This window comes from Acyrthosiphon pisum, chromosome A1 (assembly GCF_005508785.2).
Source record: "Acyrthosiphon pisum isolate AL4f chromosome A1, pea_aphid_22Mar2018_4r6ur, whole genome shotgun sequence".
NCBI classification, from domain to species: Eukaryota; Metazoa; Arthropoda; class Insecta; order Hemiptera; family Aphididae; genus Acyrthosiphon; species Acyrthosiphon pisum.
In genome coordinates this window covers 90,704,511-90,720,642 of record NC_042494.1, presented here as the reverse complement: position 1 = coordinate 90,720,642, position 16,132 = coordinate 90,704,511, and the positions used below count along the sequence as shown (strand labels likewise).

Below are 16,132 nucleotides of genomic sequence, written 5' to 3'. Positions count from 1 at the left end.
CCCCCTCCCGAAAAATAAAAATAATTATCAATAAAAGTTGTACACAACATAATATATATATATGGAACTTGATTAGGCTAGGTTCACATGGTGTCTTTGCATCGCTATCGTGAAACACGCTCATTGTCAGCGATATAGGTATATAGGAAATCCGTATAGGTACCCATAAATACGCGCGATTGACCGGAGCGCGTGTACGATAACACATCGGCTATTGTACTTTATCTCCGAATTTCCGATATGATATATTGTGTTCCGTGTAGCCACGTAAAAATTAAACACGATTCATTTCGACCAAGTTAACTATACAGTGAACAACATCAAAACTCAAAAGATTTATAATACGATATTGCCACGTAAGTTTAATATTCTGTACTAATATTTGTTTAATAAATTAATAATATTATACATTAATTTATTATGATTATTAATACAAATTCCATTATAATTTCTAGAAGATGAAAAGGTCAGGTAAAATAACAGATTTGTTCCAATTAAGAACAAATAAATTGCCAAAGACAACTGATACTGACAACATAGAAAATATCGGAAGCGTCGAAAATGAAAATGTAGTTTCTACGTCAATAAATTTCGATTCTCAAGACATTGGTGCGTATATAAACTTAAGAGAAAAAAATATTATTTTAAATGATTTGAAACGTGAACAATTACTTACATCTCCGTGGGTCCTCCCGAGTGGATATGTATTTCCTATAGACAATACCAATAAACGAAATTTACGTTTTCAAATGAGTTGGATAAATAGATTTCCATGGTTGGTATACTCTGAAATAGAAAAAGGGGCGCTATGTAAGTTTTGTGTTCTATTTTCTAATTCTGATACTGGTAAAGGTAGCCACGAAAAAACAAAAAGTTTTGTGACACAGCCATTTAAAAAATGGAAAAATGTGATAGAGAAATCTAATGATCATGAAAATCAAATACTTATTGATGTAGGTAGTGAAGTGACAATTCCTCGCTGCGTAAAAAAACAAATAAACCGGGATAATACTACCTCGCAATCACCTGAAGAGTATTACAAACGCACAATATTTAATTCATTTTTAGACCATACCATTGTTCATTTAGCAGACCGTTTTATCAAACATAAAGAAATAATAACGAACTTGGAAAAAGTAATTCCAAGTCTTATAAACGTAAATTCAATAGATCTATTAAAAGATACTATAACCTTTTATGAAAGTTTATTGCCAGATTCTACAGTATTTAATGAAGAGTTCTCCACGTGGAAATTAAAATGTCTAAAAAATAGCATTGAAAAAAAACCTTCAAATGCAGTAGAGTCATTATTAGAATGTGATGAAAGATTTTTCCCAAATATAAGAAAACTGTCGTCAAATTGCTGCTCGGAAATCTTTAGTCTTTATGGTATTATAATAATATGATTAAGATAAAAATATTATTTCTAAGTACCAAAAACGTAATACAGCAAAAATAAATAAGAATATGAATTAAATAATCTAATTGTACAAAAAAATTTAAAACTATATGAAAATTAATGAATGTTAAAAAAAATCTTCATGGAATAATTAAATACAATTAACTGTTTGGTATGTTTCAGTATCTCAGGTAATTTTCTGTGGAATAAAATAAAGTAACAGCAAATTATAAAAAAACTATTTAGAAACTATTAAATTTGTAAAATTATATAAATGAAATAATATGCTTATACAAACGGTTTTTATACAAAAACAAATTTTTTTAATTCTCTCGTGTTAAATGTGTTATCCCAACTTTACAAAAATGTCAGCCATCGAAATAATTTTTTTTGAAATTACAATTACTATGAATGAAATACCTACTTACAAGTTTATTTACTATAATAATATTGAGTAAGCTTAAAACATATATTTATGAAATGTTTGGGGGCCTATTAAATTGTTTTGGTGGTTTAACCGGATATATTTGCGGCCTATAATCAGACCCCTATTATATGGTGTACAATATAATGTAAATTATTGAAAATTTGGCACTTTAGTATAATATATTTAAACATTCCAAGAGTCAGAATTTGAATACATTTATGATCAAAGTAAAAAATTGTAGTAGCATGATTTGTGAATCGCCCTGTACACTACTATGTAATTATATCATATGACATTTAAATTTATAGACATTTCCATTTCAAGGGAGTTGGCATGTAATACGGCTGAGAATCGAAATGTATACAAGTGCGCCAAATTACAATTTCACTTTATAAACAATAAATTAATAATTTATATTAGGTATACCTAGTTAGTGTATTATAAATTATGATAGTTATTATGAATGATTATTGTTGTTACTTATGTTAACCATAATAAATTCAAAAAAACGCCTACTGTGTACCTAGTATTACCTATATACAATACAAAGTGTACTCTACACTTTTATTGAATTTGAAATACTTTTTCAAAATTATCAAACACAATAATAATTGCTCGAATTTGTTTAAATATATTTTACGAGTGTTGTTATGATGTTTTATACGCATTGCGAATTAACAACGAAATTATAATATTCAAATTATATTGTATACCTATTTATAATATTTTTTTCATAAAATCAAGAATACATACGGGTTTAATTATAACCTTATCAAATTAAATGATCATAAATTATTCGATCTAATGAATGAATAATAATGTGTTTTAGTACACACCTTTTATTTTCTACATTTCATTTCTATATTATTTTATTTTTGTCATCACGCCCTGTAGGTAACGATATTTTATAAACCAGCATTTTTATATTATATTTTATAATCAGACGATAAATTCACAATGTTACCTAGTGAGTAAAGATTAAAAACTGAACATTTTTTGTACTCCTATATGACGTAAATTTTTTAAAGAACAAATTGTCCTTCATAATAATATACTTTATGTACTATCAAGGTACGGACTTTCCGAGAGATCGGAGACCTCTATATTATAATACAGTGATCGCCACTTAATGTAATCACTTTGGTGCGACACATAACTGATAACAGAATCCGATTAATAACACTAAACGAAAGTTAAACAAGTTATAAAAAATAAAAACCCAAGTTAAATAAAAAAAAATAATAATGTAGTGTTGCATCAAATTTTATAATCATAACACATAAATATTAAATATATCTATTTTATTCATTAATATTTATTTCTAATTAAAGTTCATAATATGTAAGTATAAATTGGTAATTTAAAATTAAAAAAAAAAATAAAATGTAAATAAATATAATATGTAGATACCTACTACCATTAACTTGGATAATATTTTTTTATTGATGTCTGTTTTTTTTTTGTTAAAATATCATTGATAAAATGTTCGTATTTGTATTGTAATTCAAAATTTGATGAATTTTCAATTTTATTGTACTCCCATTCGTAATACTCGTAGAGCTTCTCTCCTTTCCAAAGAACTTGGATGTTTTTCAGTATCTGTTTTTGACTTGAGCTCAATTTCTTCATTTTAAATTTCTCCAGGTTCATTTGCTTTCGAACAATTTGTCAATATGTCTTAATGGTGTACGAATGAAAGGTAGATATAAATGTGATATCAATGTGTATGATGTGTCTATACATTTTTATCTTTAATATGAGCCATTCGACGAAAACTGTGATTGTATGTCACACAATGATGATTTTATGACCTCAAACTTATAATATTATGCGGCGTATTGATTACAATAACCGACATAATTTACACATAATATACATCCGGCTGTAGTCAATTTGCACCAAAATCGACCCAAAATATATACAACTTATTGTAATTTGCACCATTTTTTTAAATTGCGTTTGTAATTTGCACCATCCTCGGGTAGTAGGAAATAGGAATTATAATTTACACCAAAATTAAAATCGATTATTAACTTACAAGTTTCTATATAAAATATCTGCGCATATACACATATTGTTGTAAGTTTATATAAAATTATATTATTATGAATAAAAAAAAATTTTAATTGACTAACTTTTTTTTTTATATTCATAATAATACGATTTTATATAAACTTACAATAATATGTGTATATGCGCAGATATTTTATATAGAAACTTGTAAGTTAATAATCGATTTTAATTTTGGTGCAAATTATAATTCCTATTTCCTACTACCCGAGGATGGTGCAAATTACAAACGCGTTTTAAAAAAATGGTGCAAATTACACAAGTTGTATATATTTTGGGTCGATTTTGGTGCAAATTGACTACAGCCGGATGTATATTATGTGTAAATTATGTCGGTTATTGTAATCAATACGCCGCATAATATTATAAGTTTGAGGTCATAAAATCATCATTGTGTAACATACAATCACAGTTTTCGTCGAATGGCTCATATTAAAGATAAAAATGTATAGACACATTATACACATTGATATCACATTTATATCTACCTTTCGTTCGTTCACCATTAAGACTTATTGACATATTGTTCGAAAGCAAATGAACCTGGAGAAATTTAAAATGAAGAAATTGAGCTCAAGTCAAAAACAGATACTGAAAAACCTCCAAGTTCTTTAGAAATGAGAGAGGCTCTACGAGTATTACGAATGGGAGTACAATAAAATTGAAAATACATCAAATTTTGAATTACAATACAAATACGAACATTTTATCAATGATATTTTAACAAAAAAAAAAGGCATCAATAAAAAAATACTATCCAAGTTAATGGTAGTAGGTATCTACATATATTTATTTACATTTTATTTTTTTTTTAATTTTAAATTACCAATTTATACTTACATATTATGAACTTTAATTAGAAATAAATATTAATGAATAAAATAGTTATATTTTTAATAACTATGTGTTATGATTATAAAATTTGATGCAGCACTACATTATTATTTTTTTTTATTTAACTTGGGCTTTTATTTTTTATAACTTGTTTAACTTTCGTTTAGTGTTATTAATCGGATTCTGTTATCAGTTATGTGTCGCACAAAAGTGATTACATTAAGCGGTGACCACTGTATTATAATATAGAGGTCTCCGATCTCTCGGAAAGTCCATACCTTGATAGTACATAAAGTATATTATTATGAAGGACAATTTGTTCTTTAAAAAATTTACGTCATATAAGAGTACAAAAAATGTTCAGTTTTTAATCTTTACTCACTAGGTAACACTGTGAATTTATCGTCTGATTATAAAATATAATATAAAAATGCTGGTTTATAAAATATCGTTACCTACATACTGCTGCAGGGCGTGATGACAAAAATAAAATAATATAGAAATGAAATGTAGAAAATAAAAGGTGTGTACTAAAACACATTATTATTCATTCATTAGATCGAATAATTTATGATCATTTAATTTGATAAGGCTATAATTAAACCCGTATGTATTCTTGATTTTATGAAAAAAATATTATAAATAGGTATACAATATAATTTGAATATTATAATTTCGTTATTAATTCGCAATGCGTATAAAACATCATAACAACACTCGTAAAATATATTTAAACAAATTCGAGCAATTATTATTGTGTTTGATAATTTTGAAAAAGTATTTCAAATTCAATAAAAGTGTAGAGTACACTTTGTATTGTATATAGGTAATACTACACAGTAGGCGTTTTTTTGAATTTATTATGGTTAACATAAGTAACAACAATAATCATTCATAATAACTATCATAATTTATAATACACTAACTAGGTATACCTAATATAAATTATTAATTTATTGTTTATAAAGTGAAATTGTAATTTGGCGCACTTGTATACATTTCGATTCTCAGCCGTATTACATGCCAACTCCCTTGAAATGGAAATGTCTATAAATTTAAATGTCATATGATATAATTACATAGTAGTGTACAGGGCGATTCACAAATCATGCTACTACAATTTTTTACTTTGATCATAAATGTATTCAAATTCTGACTCTTGGAATGTTTAAATATATTATACTAAAGTGCCAAATTTTCAATAATTTAATAGGCCCCCAAACATTTCATAAATATATGTTTTAAGCTTACTCAATATTATTATAGTAAATAAGCTTGTAAGTAGGTATTTCATTCATAGTAATTGTAATTTCAAAAAAAATTATTTCGATGGCTGACATTTTTGTAAAGTTGGGATAACACATTTAACACGAGAGAATTAAAAAAATTTGTTTTTGTATAAAAACCGTTTGTATAAGCATATTATTTCATTTATATAATTTTACATATTTAATAGTTTCTAAATAGTTTTTTTATAATTTGCTGTTACTTTATTTTATTCCACAGAAAATTACCTGAGATACTGAAACATACCAAACAGTTAATTGTATTTAATTATTCCATGAAGATTTTTTTTAACATTCATTAATTTTCATATAGTTTTAAATTTTTTTGTACAATTAGATTATTTAATTCATATTCTTACTTATTTTTGCTGTATTACGTTTTTGGTACTTAGAAATAATATTTTTATCTTAATCATATTATTATAATACCATAAAGACTAAAGATTTCCGAGCAGCAATTTGACGACAGTTTTCTTATATTTGGGAAAAATCTTTCATCACATTCTAATAATGACTCTACTGCATTTGAAGGTTTTTTTTCAATGCTATTTTTTAGACATTTTAATTTCCACGTGGAGAACTCTTCATTAAATACTGTAGAATCTGGCAATAAACTTTCATAAAAGGTTATAGTATCTTTTAATAGATCTATTGAATTTACGTTTATAAGACTTGGAATTACTTTTTCCAAGTTCGTTATTATTTCTTTATGTTTGATAAAACGGTCTGCTAAATGAACAATGGTATGGTCTAAAAATGAATTAAATATTGTGCGTTTGTAATACTCATCAGGTGATTGCGAGGTAGTATTATCCCGGTTTATTTGTTTTTTTACGCAGCGAGGAATTGTCACTTCACTACCTACATCAATAAGTATTTGATTTTCATGATCATTAGATTTCTCTATCACATTTTTCCATTTTTTAAATGGCTGTGTCACAAAACTTTTTGTTTTTTCGTGGCTACCTTTACCAGTATCAGAATTAGAAAATAGAACATAAAACTTACATAGCGCCCCTTTTTCTATTTCAGAGTATACCAACCATGGAAATCTATTTATCCAACTCATTTGAAAACGTAAATTTCGTTTATTGGTATTGTCTATAGGAAATACATATCCACTCGGGAGGACCCACGGAGATGTAAGTAATTGTTCACGTTTCAAATCATTTAAAATAATATTTTTTTCTCTTAAGTTTATATACGCACCAATGTCTTGAGAATCGAAATTATTGACGTAGAAACTACATTTTCATTTTCGACGCTTCCGATATTTTCTATGTTGTCAGTATCAGTTGTCTTTGGCAATTTATTTGTTCTTAATTGGAACAAATCTGTTATTTTGCCGGACCTTTTCATCTTCTAGAAATTATAATGGAATTTGTATTAATAATCATAATAAATTAATGTATAATATTATTAATTTATTAAACAAATATTAGTACAGAATATTAAACTTACGTGGCAATATCGTATTATAAATCTTTTGAGTTTTGATGTTGTTCACTGTATAGTTAACTTGGTCGAAATGAATCGTGTTTAATTTTTACGTGGCTACACGGAACACAATATATCATATCGGAAATTCGGAGATAAAGTACAATAGCCGATATGTTATCGTACACGCGCTCCGGTCAATCGCGCGTATTTATGGGTACCTATACGGATTTCCTATATACCTATATCGCTGACAATGAGCGTGTTTCACGATAGCGATGCAAAGACACCATGTGAACCTAGCCTAATCAAGTTCCATATATATATATTATGTTGTGTACAACTTTTATTAATAATTATTTTTATTTTTCGGGGGGGGTTGAACACCCCCCTAGGCACGCCCCTGATCGTGCATCGTCATTCGTCACTAAATAGACTTGAAAATCTTTTTATTACTTCGAAATGTCATATAAAAATAAAGATTATACTTTGTTAAAATATAATTTCGAAATTTAAATTATGGCCGTGCATAGTTGAATACCTATTGAATGATATTTAACTGGGTCTTTAACTATGATTTCTTCTTACACGTCAATTACAATGGCTTTCAATTCAAGTATCTACACTGAGCATGAGACCAATTTTCAAAAGCATGAAATCTTTCTTTTTTGCACTCATAGTAATAAAAAATATCTTATACAGTCAGCATCTATAATGCGTCGTGTATTGTAGCACATGAAATCTCCTGTTGAAGCGGTGACCATAGCACAAATCTCTAAATCGCCAAATTACGTGACCAAAATTGACATACCTACCTGTAAAACACTATATTATTATAATCATTCCACTGTCGGGTTTTAAATAGTATCTATATTATAATAGGTAGTATCAGTATTGAAAAAAAAAGTCGAACGGTCGCCCTCGCACCAGCTACCAATAACACTGCATATAAAAAATGGATACATTATATCTGTATACGTTTAAGTGCACGTGTAACGGTTCGAGTAGGTAACTATTATAATCTATATATACGTGGCGAATGCAGATATCTACTGTAATTTTATATACATAATATACAGAAACAATAAAATTTGTCGGTCGGCTCGGCGCCACCATTTATATATTATAATGCCTGTGCAGCAGTAAATATAACGATGATGTGAATAAAATTCAATTTTATGGCACCATATTCATACCTATATAGCTGTTGGTAAGTAATTGTCTCCCGAGTATAATACTCATAATAATATTAATGTATGTGGTGCAGTTTATTTTTTAATAAATAAAGTGAGGATATGCATTTGGAAATTTATTGAATCTGATAATTCGTATGAGATTATGAGAACAACTTTTTAGGAATGAAATAATTGGACAATGAATATTATATAGGTATTATGTATGAATCGGTATACTAATATTAATATACGATATCGTGTTATGTTCGAGTGTGGTCTCTGCCGTTTACAGTGGACTGATTGTGAGATATAATTGTCTGCCTTCTGCAGCATATAAATTTGTTTAAGAAGCAATTTCTAACCAAGTCTGTCCTCGTACAAATCTCTATACGCACGTCCATACCTAATACTTTATTCATGTAATCAACTATATCCTATTATCTAGTCTCTAAAACATGAGTAGGTACTTGCATTCAGTAGTTTTTATAAAGAGAAATTATAATGGTATTTAATCTTTAGAAGGCGCGTACACAAAACAATTATATTTTTTTTTTTGAGGGGTAGGTTATAAATTATCCCACTTTTACTCCATAAAAACAAATTTAATAACTTTCCTGAAATTTCGGTGGGGGGAGGGGGGGGTTAAGTTTGAACTATATCATTATATTATCATATGGGTAGAAAATTAATTAGCTTAAGGTAATATTATTATTATCTCAAATATACTTTAATTTATGATAATATAATAATTATATTATAATATTATGCTGATCGAATTTTATCATTAATTATAAATTATAATACCACGACAAACCAGCACATATTTTGTGTGTTTTTACATATTTCGCAATTCGTATGTACCGGCAGAAAATTAAAATATTATATTATATATTTATATCGCGCTCGTATTTTGTCGGATAGGTACATATTATTTCGTTGAATTCGAAAACACTATAATTTGAAAATTCTCACGTCTAACGTTAACCACCCATACATTGTACCGTGCACGGTACTTATATCTGATCAGAAAATCCCAAAAACTTTCCGCGGAGAAAATCGTCACCTATTATTCGAAACTTTCGCACGCCGACAAGTGTGTCGTTTTTCTTGTCCCGTGTGAAAATATCGTATACGGCTACTCTAAAGATTTTGGCGATTGCGGCGTAAAAAAGATTATTATCATGCGACGGTTACAACAACTGTCAAACACAAAAATAAATTTGTACCATTAAGGTTTATGCATAACATGCACAGCAGCATTCCTCCTCAAGCATGCTCATTGCACAACCTCTACATTTATTTAAATTCTAAATAAAAAAAAAATTGTATCACAACTGGACACTCCTTGAATATCATAAGAAATCTAATTTATTTAAAATATGATCCATAACTATTGTAGTCTACAAGTATCTAAACTTCAAAGATCAAAAAATTTTAATTTGAATGAATTCATAATTGAAGGAAAAAATCATGGTCTAATATTTGGTACATATTCTTAGGTACCCACATGTATAGAGTAGGTATACCATTACGTATAATAATCTTGTCTTGACTCTTGTCATTTTTTTCACTTTTCAGTTAAACTAATTTTACCACACCGTTTATCATATACAATACCAGTCTCCGCGTAAAAATACTATTTACAATTTTATAATATATATTTATATAAGTATTGAGTGTGCGTTGTGTGCCCTAAACATTTCTTCACATAGCCCCCCGCCCCCTAAGAATTATGCCAATTTGCGTCACTGAATTATACTTCCCCTTAACACAGTTGGAATCGTTATCAAAAGTGAAAATATAGAATTGTATTTTTATTTAAAATCTATCATAAGTATAGAGGAATATGGTATGCGAGAAAAAAAATATGGCATAATACATCTGCAATATGTCACAATATCGGTAACATCAGTTCAGCGGACGGGACGGTTCATAAATAATAGTTACAATACTATAGGTACAATATATATACATCTATTAGTATAGTATAGTATAGTATAGTATAGTATAATATATATACATCTATTTTTTTTATATATATATATTGATATATTACACTGCAGAACTATATTTATCCAACTCGCACCATAATTTACTATATTTATATTTTTGTTATTAAAAAAGCGATATTGAAGATGATACAAACTCTGAACCCGTGTCTATATATACTATATAAGTACAAATACGCGTCGTGCTCTATATTGGTAATAATATTATATAATAATGAAAAATATATATAATTTGTTATTTAGGGCAAGAAATATAACATTATAATGATTCTTCGTGTACCAATGTATTTGTATTTTATCGCGAACTCGATCCTGATATTATTATATTATTATCCGTCGCAGGCTTTCGTGTGTATAGATCACACGATTTGAAGTCAATCAATAATACTGGCAATAATTTATAAATAATGACTTGCATGTATTTTAGATAGCACGACAAAACTGACATATGATCTAAAACATACTTAAAGAAATATCTAAAATGTGGTTTGAAGTGCGTTGTGCTTAGACAGATTTATTAGTGTTAGCGTTATATACACGCGTACCTATATTATGTCCCACGATCAAGTGACTCGTATATCATTGCTGCTTATGAATCGTTAGTGATATTATAATATAATTAAGATGGCAATATTGATTACAAGTACCGAATATAATATACTATGTAAAATAATATATATCAAAAGTAGGGTAGGTAATTAAATAGGTAATCAAATTGTGCTCAAAATAGTATGACAATTAATGATTCCTAAAAAAAATTGTCAATAATTCATAATGTTAGAATTAAATATTAATTGTCATATATGTTACTTATAAATCTAACTCATTTTCCACAGAATAAAATAAGTAATATCAAATTAGAAAATAAGCAATTTAGAAAATATTGAATGAGTAAAATAATTGAAATAGAATGAGGTACACTGCACATTTTCATACAAAGACCACATGCAGTGCACGTACTCAAAAGTCAAACTTAAAACAATTCCAGTTATAACTTATAACACTTTGTTAAGATTAAGTTTTAAACATTAAAAATTTACGAATAATCAAATTATCACGAATATATTTAACATGAACCTAATAGTCACTAAAAACAAAATTGAACGAATATCAAATATTCAAATACATTATATTAGCGATATATGCATTGGCTAGAAATTAAATAATAACTATTTCGAGTTTTCTGACAAATCGAATGTAGGATGTAGTATTAGATTTAGAAAATTGTTCACCGTGATATTTTCCTCTCCCACATCAGAAATTTAACAAAATCTTCTCCCCATCCTGACATATTGTGAATTTTATCATTTCAAGTCATATCACTGTAAATACAATTACCTATGTTAAGTCGAAATTCTTAATTATTTTATTTTATTTCTTTGTTTCACATAAACCTACGAAGGTATATTGATAATATAGTTATTTAGTTAACACATTTTTTTTTTTTTTTTTTAGTGAGAATGTGAATCTCATGATAGGTCATCATTTGTTACAGTAATTATGTATAGAAAAAAAGTAACGACAAAGAATCTCAGGATCAAAGAAGAAGCATTAATGTATTTTTTTTTTTTTTTTTGTACGATTTGGGTCAAGGTAACATTTTTGTATTATAATTATATAATATTATCTAAACTATATTATATTTATAAATAATTTAGAAATGAAATTATTAGGAAAATGTTTAATTAACTGTATTGTATATGTCTTATACCGAGGACAAGACGCATGTACACGAATACATGTAATTAAATAATAAAAATCATATATACCTCTGTCAATTAGCGTTAAATCTTTTTATGCCACTGCGAGTACTGTCCAACTTAAATGAAGTATTTTTAAAATAGTTAAAGTCCGTAAAGAATCAATCGTAATATCTTTGGTTTCATATTGAAAATACACCACACACTACGCAAGGAGAGTAGATAATCACTATATAATAATACCTTACATAGTTACATACCTACATTAATATTTATTACCTATGTATTTTCCCAAAAGTACAATATTATTATATTCAATAAGACCACGTAACCGACTCGTAACTAAAAATTGAAATATTCAAAACGATTTAGTTTAAAAACAGATTTAAAAACAATTCAACTTTTTTTGAACGAAATATCATAGAATAAAAATTAAAAAAAAATTGCACTTGACACGACGCGCGTGCGCACTGCGCTTATCCATAGATGATGTTCAATTAACTGTGCGTATCATCGTCCATCGATAACGATAATAATCGGAAATTCGGAAAACGATATAAGAGCCGGAAAACTGTTACGCGCATAATGCCTCCGGCGAGGGGATACAGGGAAAACACCCTATGAAACCACATCGCTCCGCAGCGCTTATTCGCTTTCTGGTTGTATAATTACAATATTACTATCGTAATATATTTATTTATTTGCAATAATAAACGTCATATATTGTTGTATGTGGCAAGTACATGAATGTTATACATTATTAAAATAAAAATTCGATTTCACAATAAACGATTATCATTATTCGCCCACATATAGGTATATTATAATACTTTTATTAAAAGATCTGCATTTATAGGTAATAATTGTTCTTACCGCAGATACCTATAATGTGGTATCGCTCCCGAGCTCTGCTACCGGTATTCGGAATCCAGCTCTAGCCTGCAGTGACAAGTTGGTTCGTCAGTTGGTCCAGAAACTATATTATTTAAAAACCCAACAACGGCATCATCCCCATGCGACTCTCTATATAGTGATGATTATGTTCCGAGCGCGGTTAAAACGGGTTGGTAGTCATGTGGTCCGAACCTAAACGATTAGATACTTACTGCAGCCGAGTAGGTATATATTACGTAATATAATAATACACTTCGAAATCCGAACGATCCCCATAACTAAAGGGTTACGTATATATTATACCACTCGACGTTTCTTCTCGCAATCTATATATATATATAACATGGCATTATACCGTACGTATATATTATATGTACCTGTATATCCTATTTTTATTAAATTGTTTTCATTTTTTTTCTGTACACCTCCGCGCGTTGAATAGGGTGCAGTTTGGGCACCATCGTCAATTGTCCGATATAACGAGCCGTGGAAATTGGCTCCTTTCAAACGGCCTGTCGACGCGCCACAAAAAAAAGTAAAAACGCGTTCGAGTCTCTCTTTGCAGTCCGCCCGTAATATACCTATAATAACGTGCCTACCTACAACAACAACAATAATAATAATAATAACCGTCTTGGCTTTCTATATGCAGACACACTCACACACACACACACACACACACACACACACACACACCAATTGTATATTATGATATTATACGTAAGAGACACTATATGCATGTGATAAATGACATTGAAAACGACAATAGCTTTTATAGTACGGCTCATTTGTCCGTGTAATAACGAATCGTCTGCTGCACATTCATCTCTCGTGAAAACGACGGCGGCGGCGGCGTCTCAATCGGACAAACTATATTATTATTACGAATTATTATTATTATTATACAATAATTCGCCTGTGCAGAACTCGGCAACGAGTATACTTACCTAGCATTATGTACGAATATCGTATACGATATTAATATTATTATGATATTGCGTGTAACGCGATGACTTAATAATAAGTGTACGTATTTTTTTTTTTATTCTTCTGTAGATTACCTAGGTATAATAGGTACCCATTTCATTTGCGAAACACTTGCAGAAAAAATTCAAATTAAATGTCAATACCGGCAAATATAATTACTATACGCGTACAGTATATTATACTCGCTGCACGTTTTCATCACGTCACTGCAAATCTAATAAAAAATTAACCGATATTAATTCAAAATTATATACCGCTATAGGTTATGAGTCTACCTAACCACCTATATATAGGTAACCTTCAATAATCTGACATTGTAATAGCCATAATTATATAGTGTTTTTACTAATTTTTCGTTGACATACTAAAACTTTGATTCTATAAACAGTGTGTATACAGAGTGATTTATCTAGCATTCTAGCAGCTTACCTCCATTTTTTCCTATGTAAATGAATTTATTAAAATTTTGATTTTTGAAATATACTAACTTCCCAGACAGCATTTTGTAATGATAATATTATAATAGTATTATAATAACGTTATACTAATATTATTCGTTATTATAATGTTATAATAATATTATTAAACAAAAAATTTCTGTCTGGGTTTAAGACCATATTTTAAATTTTTGGGATTTTTTGCGCTACTTAAGCAGTGTCCTGTGGTGATACTAACTTATATTTTTTTTCAAATGAGAACTCCTCATTTCAACTGTTAATTAAAAGTCAAACTTGTCAAATTGTCTCAACTTATTTAGTGGATAATTTTTCTGAAAACGTTCACGTATCAGAATCAAAATTCATACGATAGTAGTTATTTAGTTATTTTACTTTGTGATCTAAGAATAATAGGACCATGATAAGTATATTCTTTAAGTAGGTCAGGTCGCCAGGTTAATTAGGTCTTCAAGTATATATTTAAAATTCCAAAATCAAAATTTGAATAAATTCATTATTATTTGTTAAATGAAAAAATGGGATGTGAGCATGCTTGCCGCTATGTGAAGCACCTTGTAGTTATAATGTGTATAGCAATAAGTGTATAACAATAAGAAGGTATACCACAAAATATTTAAGTTGGATGACCTTAGATTGAAATGGAGTATTCGGAAGGGGAAATAGAGTACCAAAACACATTTCGAGAAAATATCAAATTTTTAACCCTGTCACAGTACTTCAAACAAATTTTAATTTAATTTTTTTAAATATAGCAACTCCATTTTTTCCATGTATTTGGATAGTCTATATTATTATTATTTGAATATTTCTATGTAATAAAGTTATAAGATCTCTTGGATGTTTATCTTTTTTAACCATAAGGAACGGCGGTGTATTGCTGGAAAATAATTATCACGGTTCGCATAACACCTGCGATCGGTATCTATATATATAATATGGACGTTGAGTTTTGCTGTTAGTACTGTAACTATATTACCGTGCAAGTTATTATTTCGGCGTTCAAGGTTTTTTTTTTTACAGTGCAATTAAATAAGTATAGGTACCTGCAGTGCGGTTGCTGTGCATGCAGTGCATACCGTTAATTAATAAATTAATAACTGGCTATCAGCCAAGACAAAAATATATTATAATATGTGCAAATAAATAATAAAGTTTTTTAAAATTTTTCATCAAGAATCTCAAATAAAAATTGGAGCAATAAAATATACCTACCTATTAGTGACGATATTAATAACAAGAACCTTCGCAAACAATACACAACAATACGAACAACCATTAAAATTATTCAACCGTGTATTATAACTGTTCGTCTATATTTTTATTTGGATTCTACTTTAACTTTCTTATGGTAATTTAAATGCACTTCCGTTGGCCTCGTCGAGAACACCAATATTTTTCAACGATATACCTATGATATACATTAAGAACATGTTCTTATAGAGTCTGTAGACAGTGC

General features: G+C 28.4%; 2 protein-coding genes and 1 long non-coding RNA gene across 6 annotated transcripts in view; 2 read left to right on the top strand and 1 right to left on the bottom strand.

The window, feature by feature from the left end:
* Positions 1-9,276, bottom strand: part of LOC115033786 — a 19,255-nt gene extending 9,979 nt beyond the window's left edge. The window contains exon 1 of the long non-coding RNA XR_003839092.1: positions 7,226-9,276. This is a non-coding gene — a long non-coding RNA (uncharacterized LOC115033786). The remainder of the gene's footprint in view (positions 1-7,225) is intronic.
* The window catches only part of LOC100161885, a 45,309-nt gene that overhangs the window by 19,685 nt on the left and 9,492 nt on the right, over positions 1-16,132 (top strand). The window contains exon 2 of one of the 4 annotated variants that reach the window (XM_029487751.1): positions 12,093-12,230. The exons of 2 other annotated variants lie outside the window; for them this stretch is intronic. In XM_029487751.1, the coding sequence (XP_029343611.1) occupies positions 12,138-12,230 (93 nt within the window). In that variant the 5' untranslated portion in view covers positions 12,093-12,137. Of the gene's footprint in view, positions 1-7,048; positions 7,159-12,092; positions 12,231-16,132 lie in introns of all 4 variants that reach the window. One more of the 4 variants, XM_029487753.1, reaches the window with a different exon arrangement.
* On the top strand, positions 12-1,445 carry LOC115033785. The gene is made up of 2 exons (XM_029487755.1): positions 12-356; positions 456-1,445. The coding sequence occupies exon 2, from the start codon at positions 459-461 to the stop codon at positions 1,404-1,406; it is 948 nt and encodes a 315-aa protein (XP_029343615.1). The 5' UTR covers positions 12-356; positions 456-458; the 3' UTR covers positions 1,407-1,445.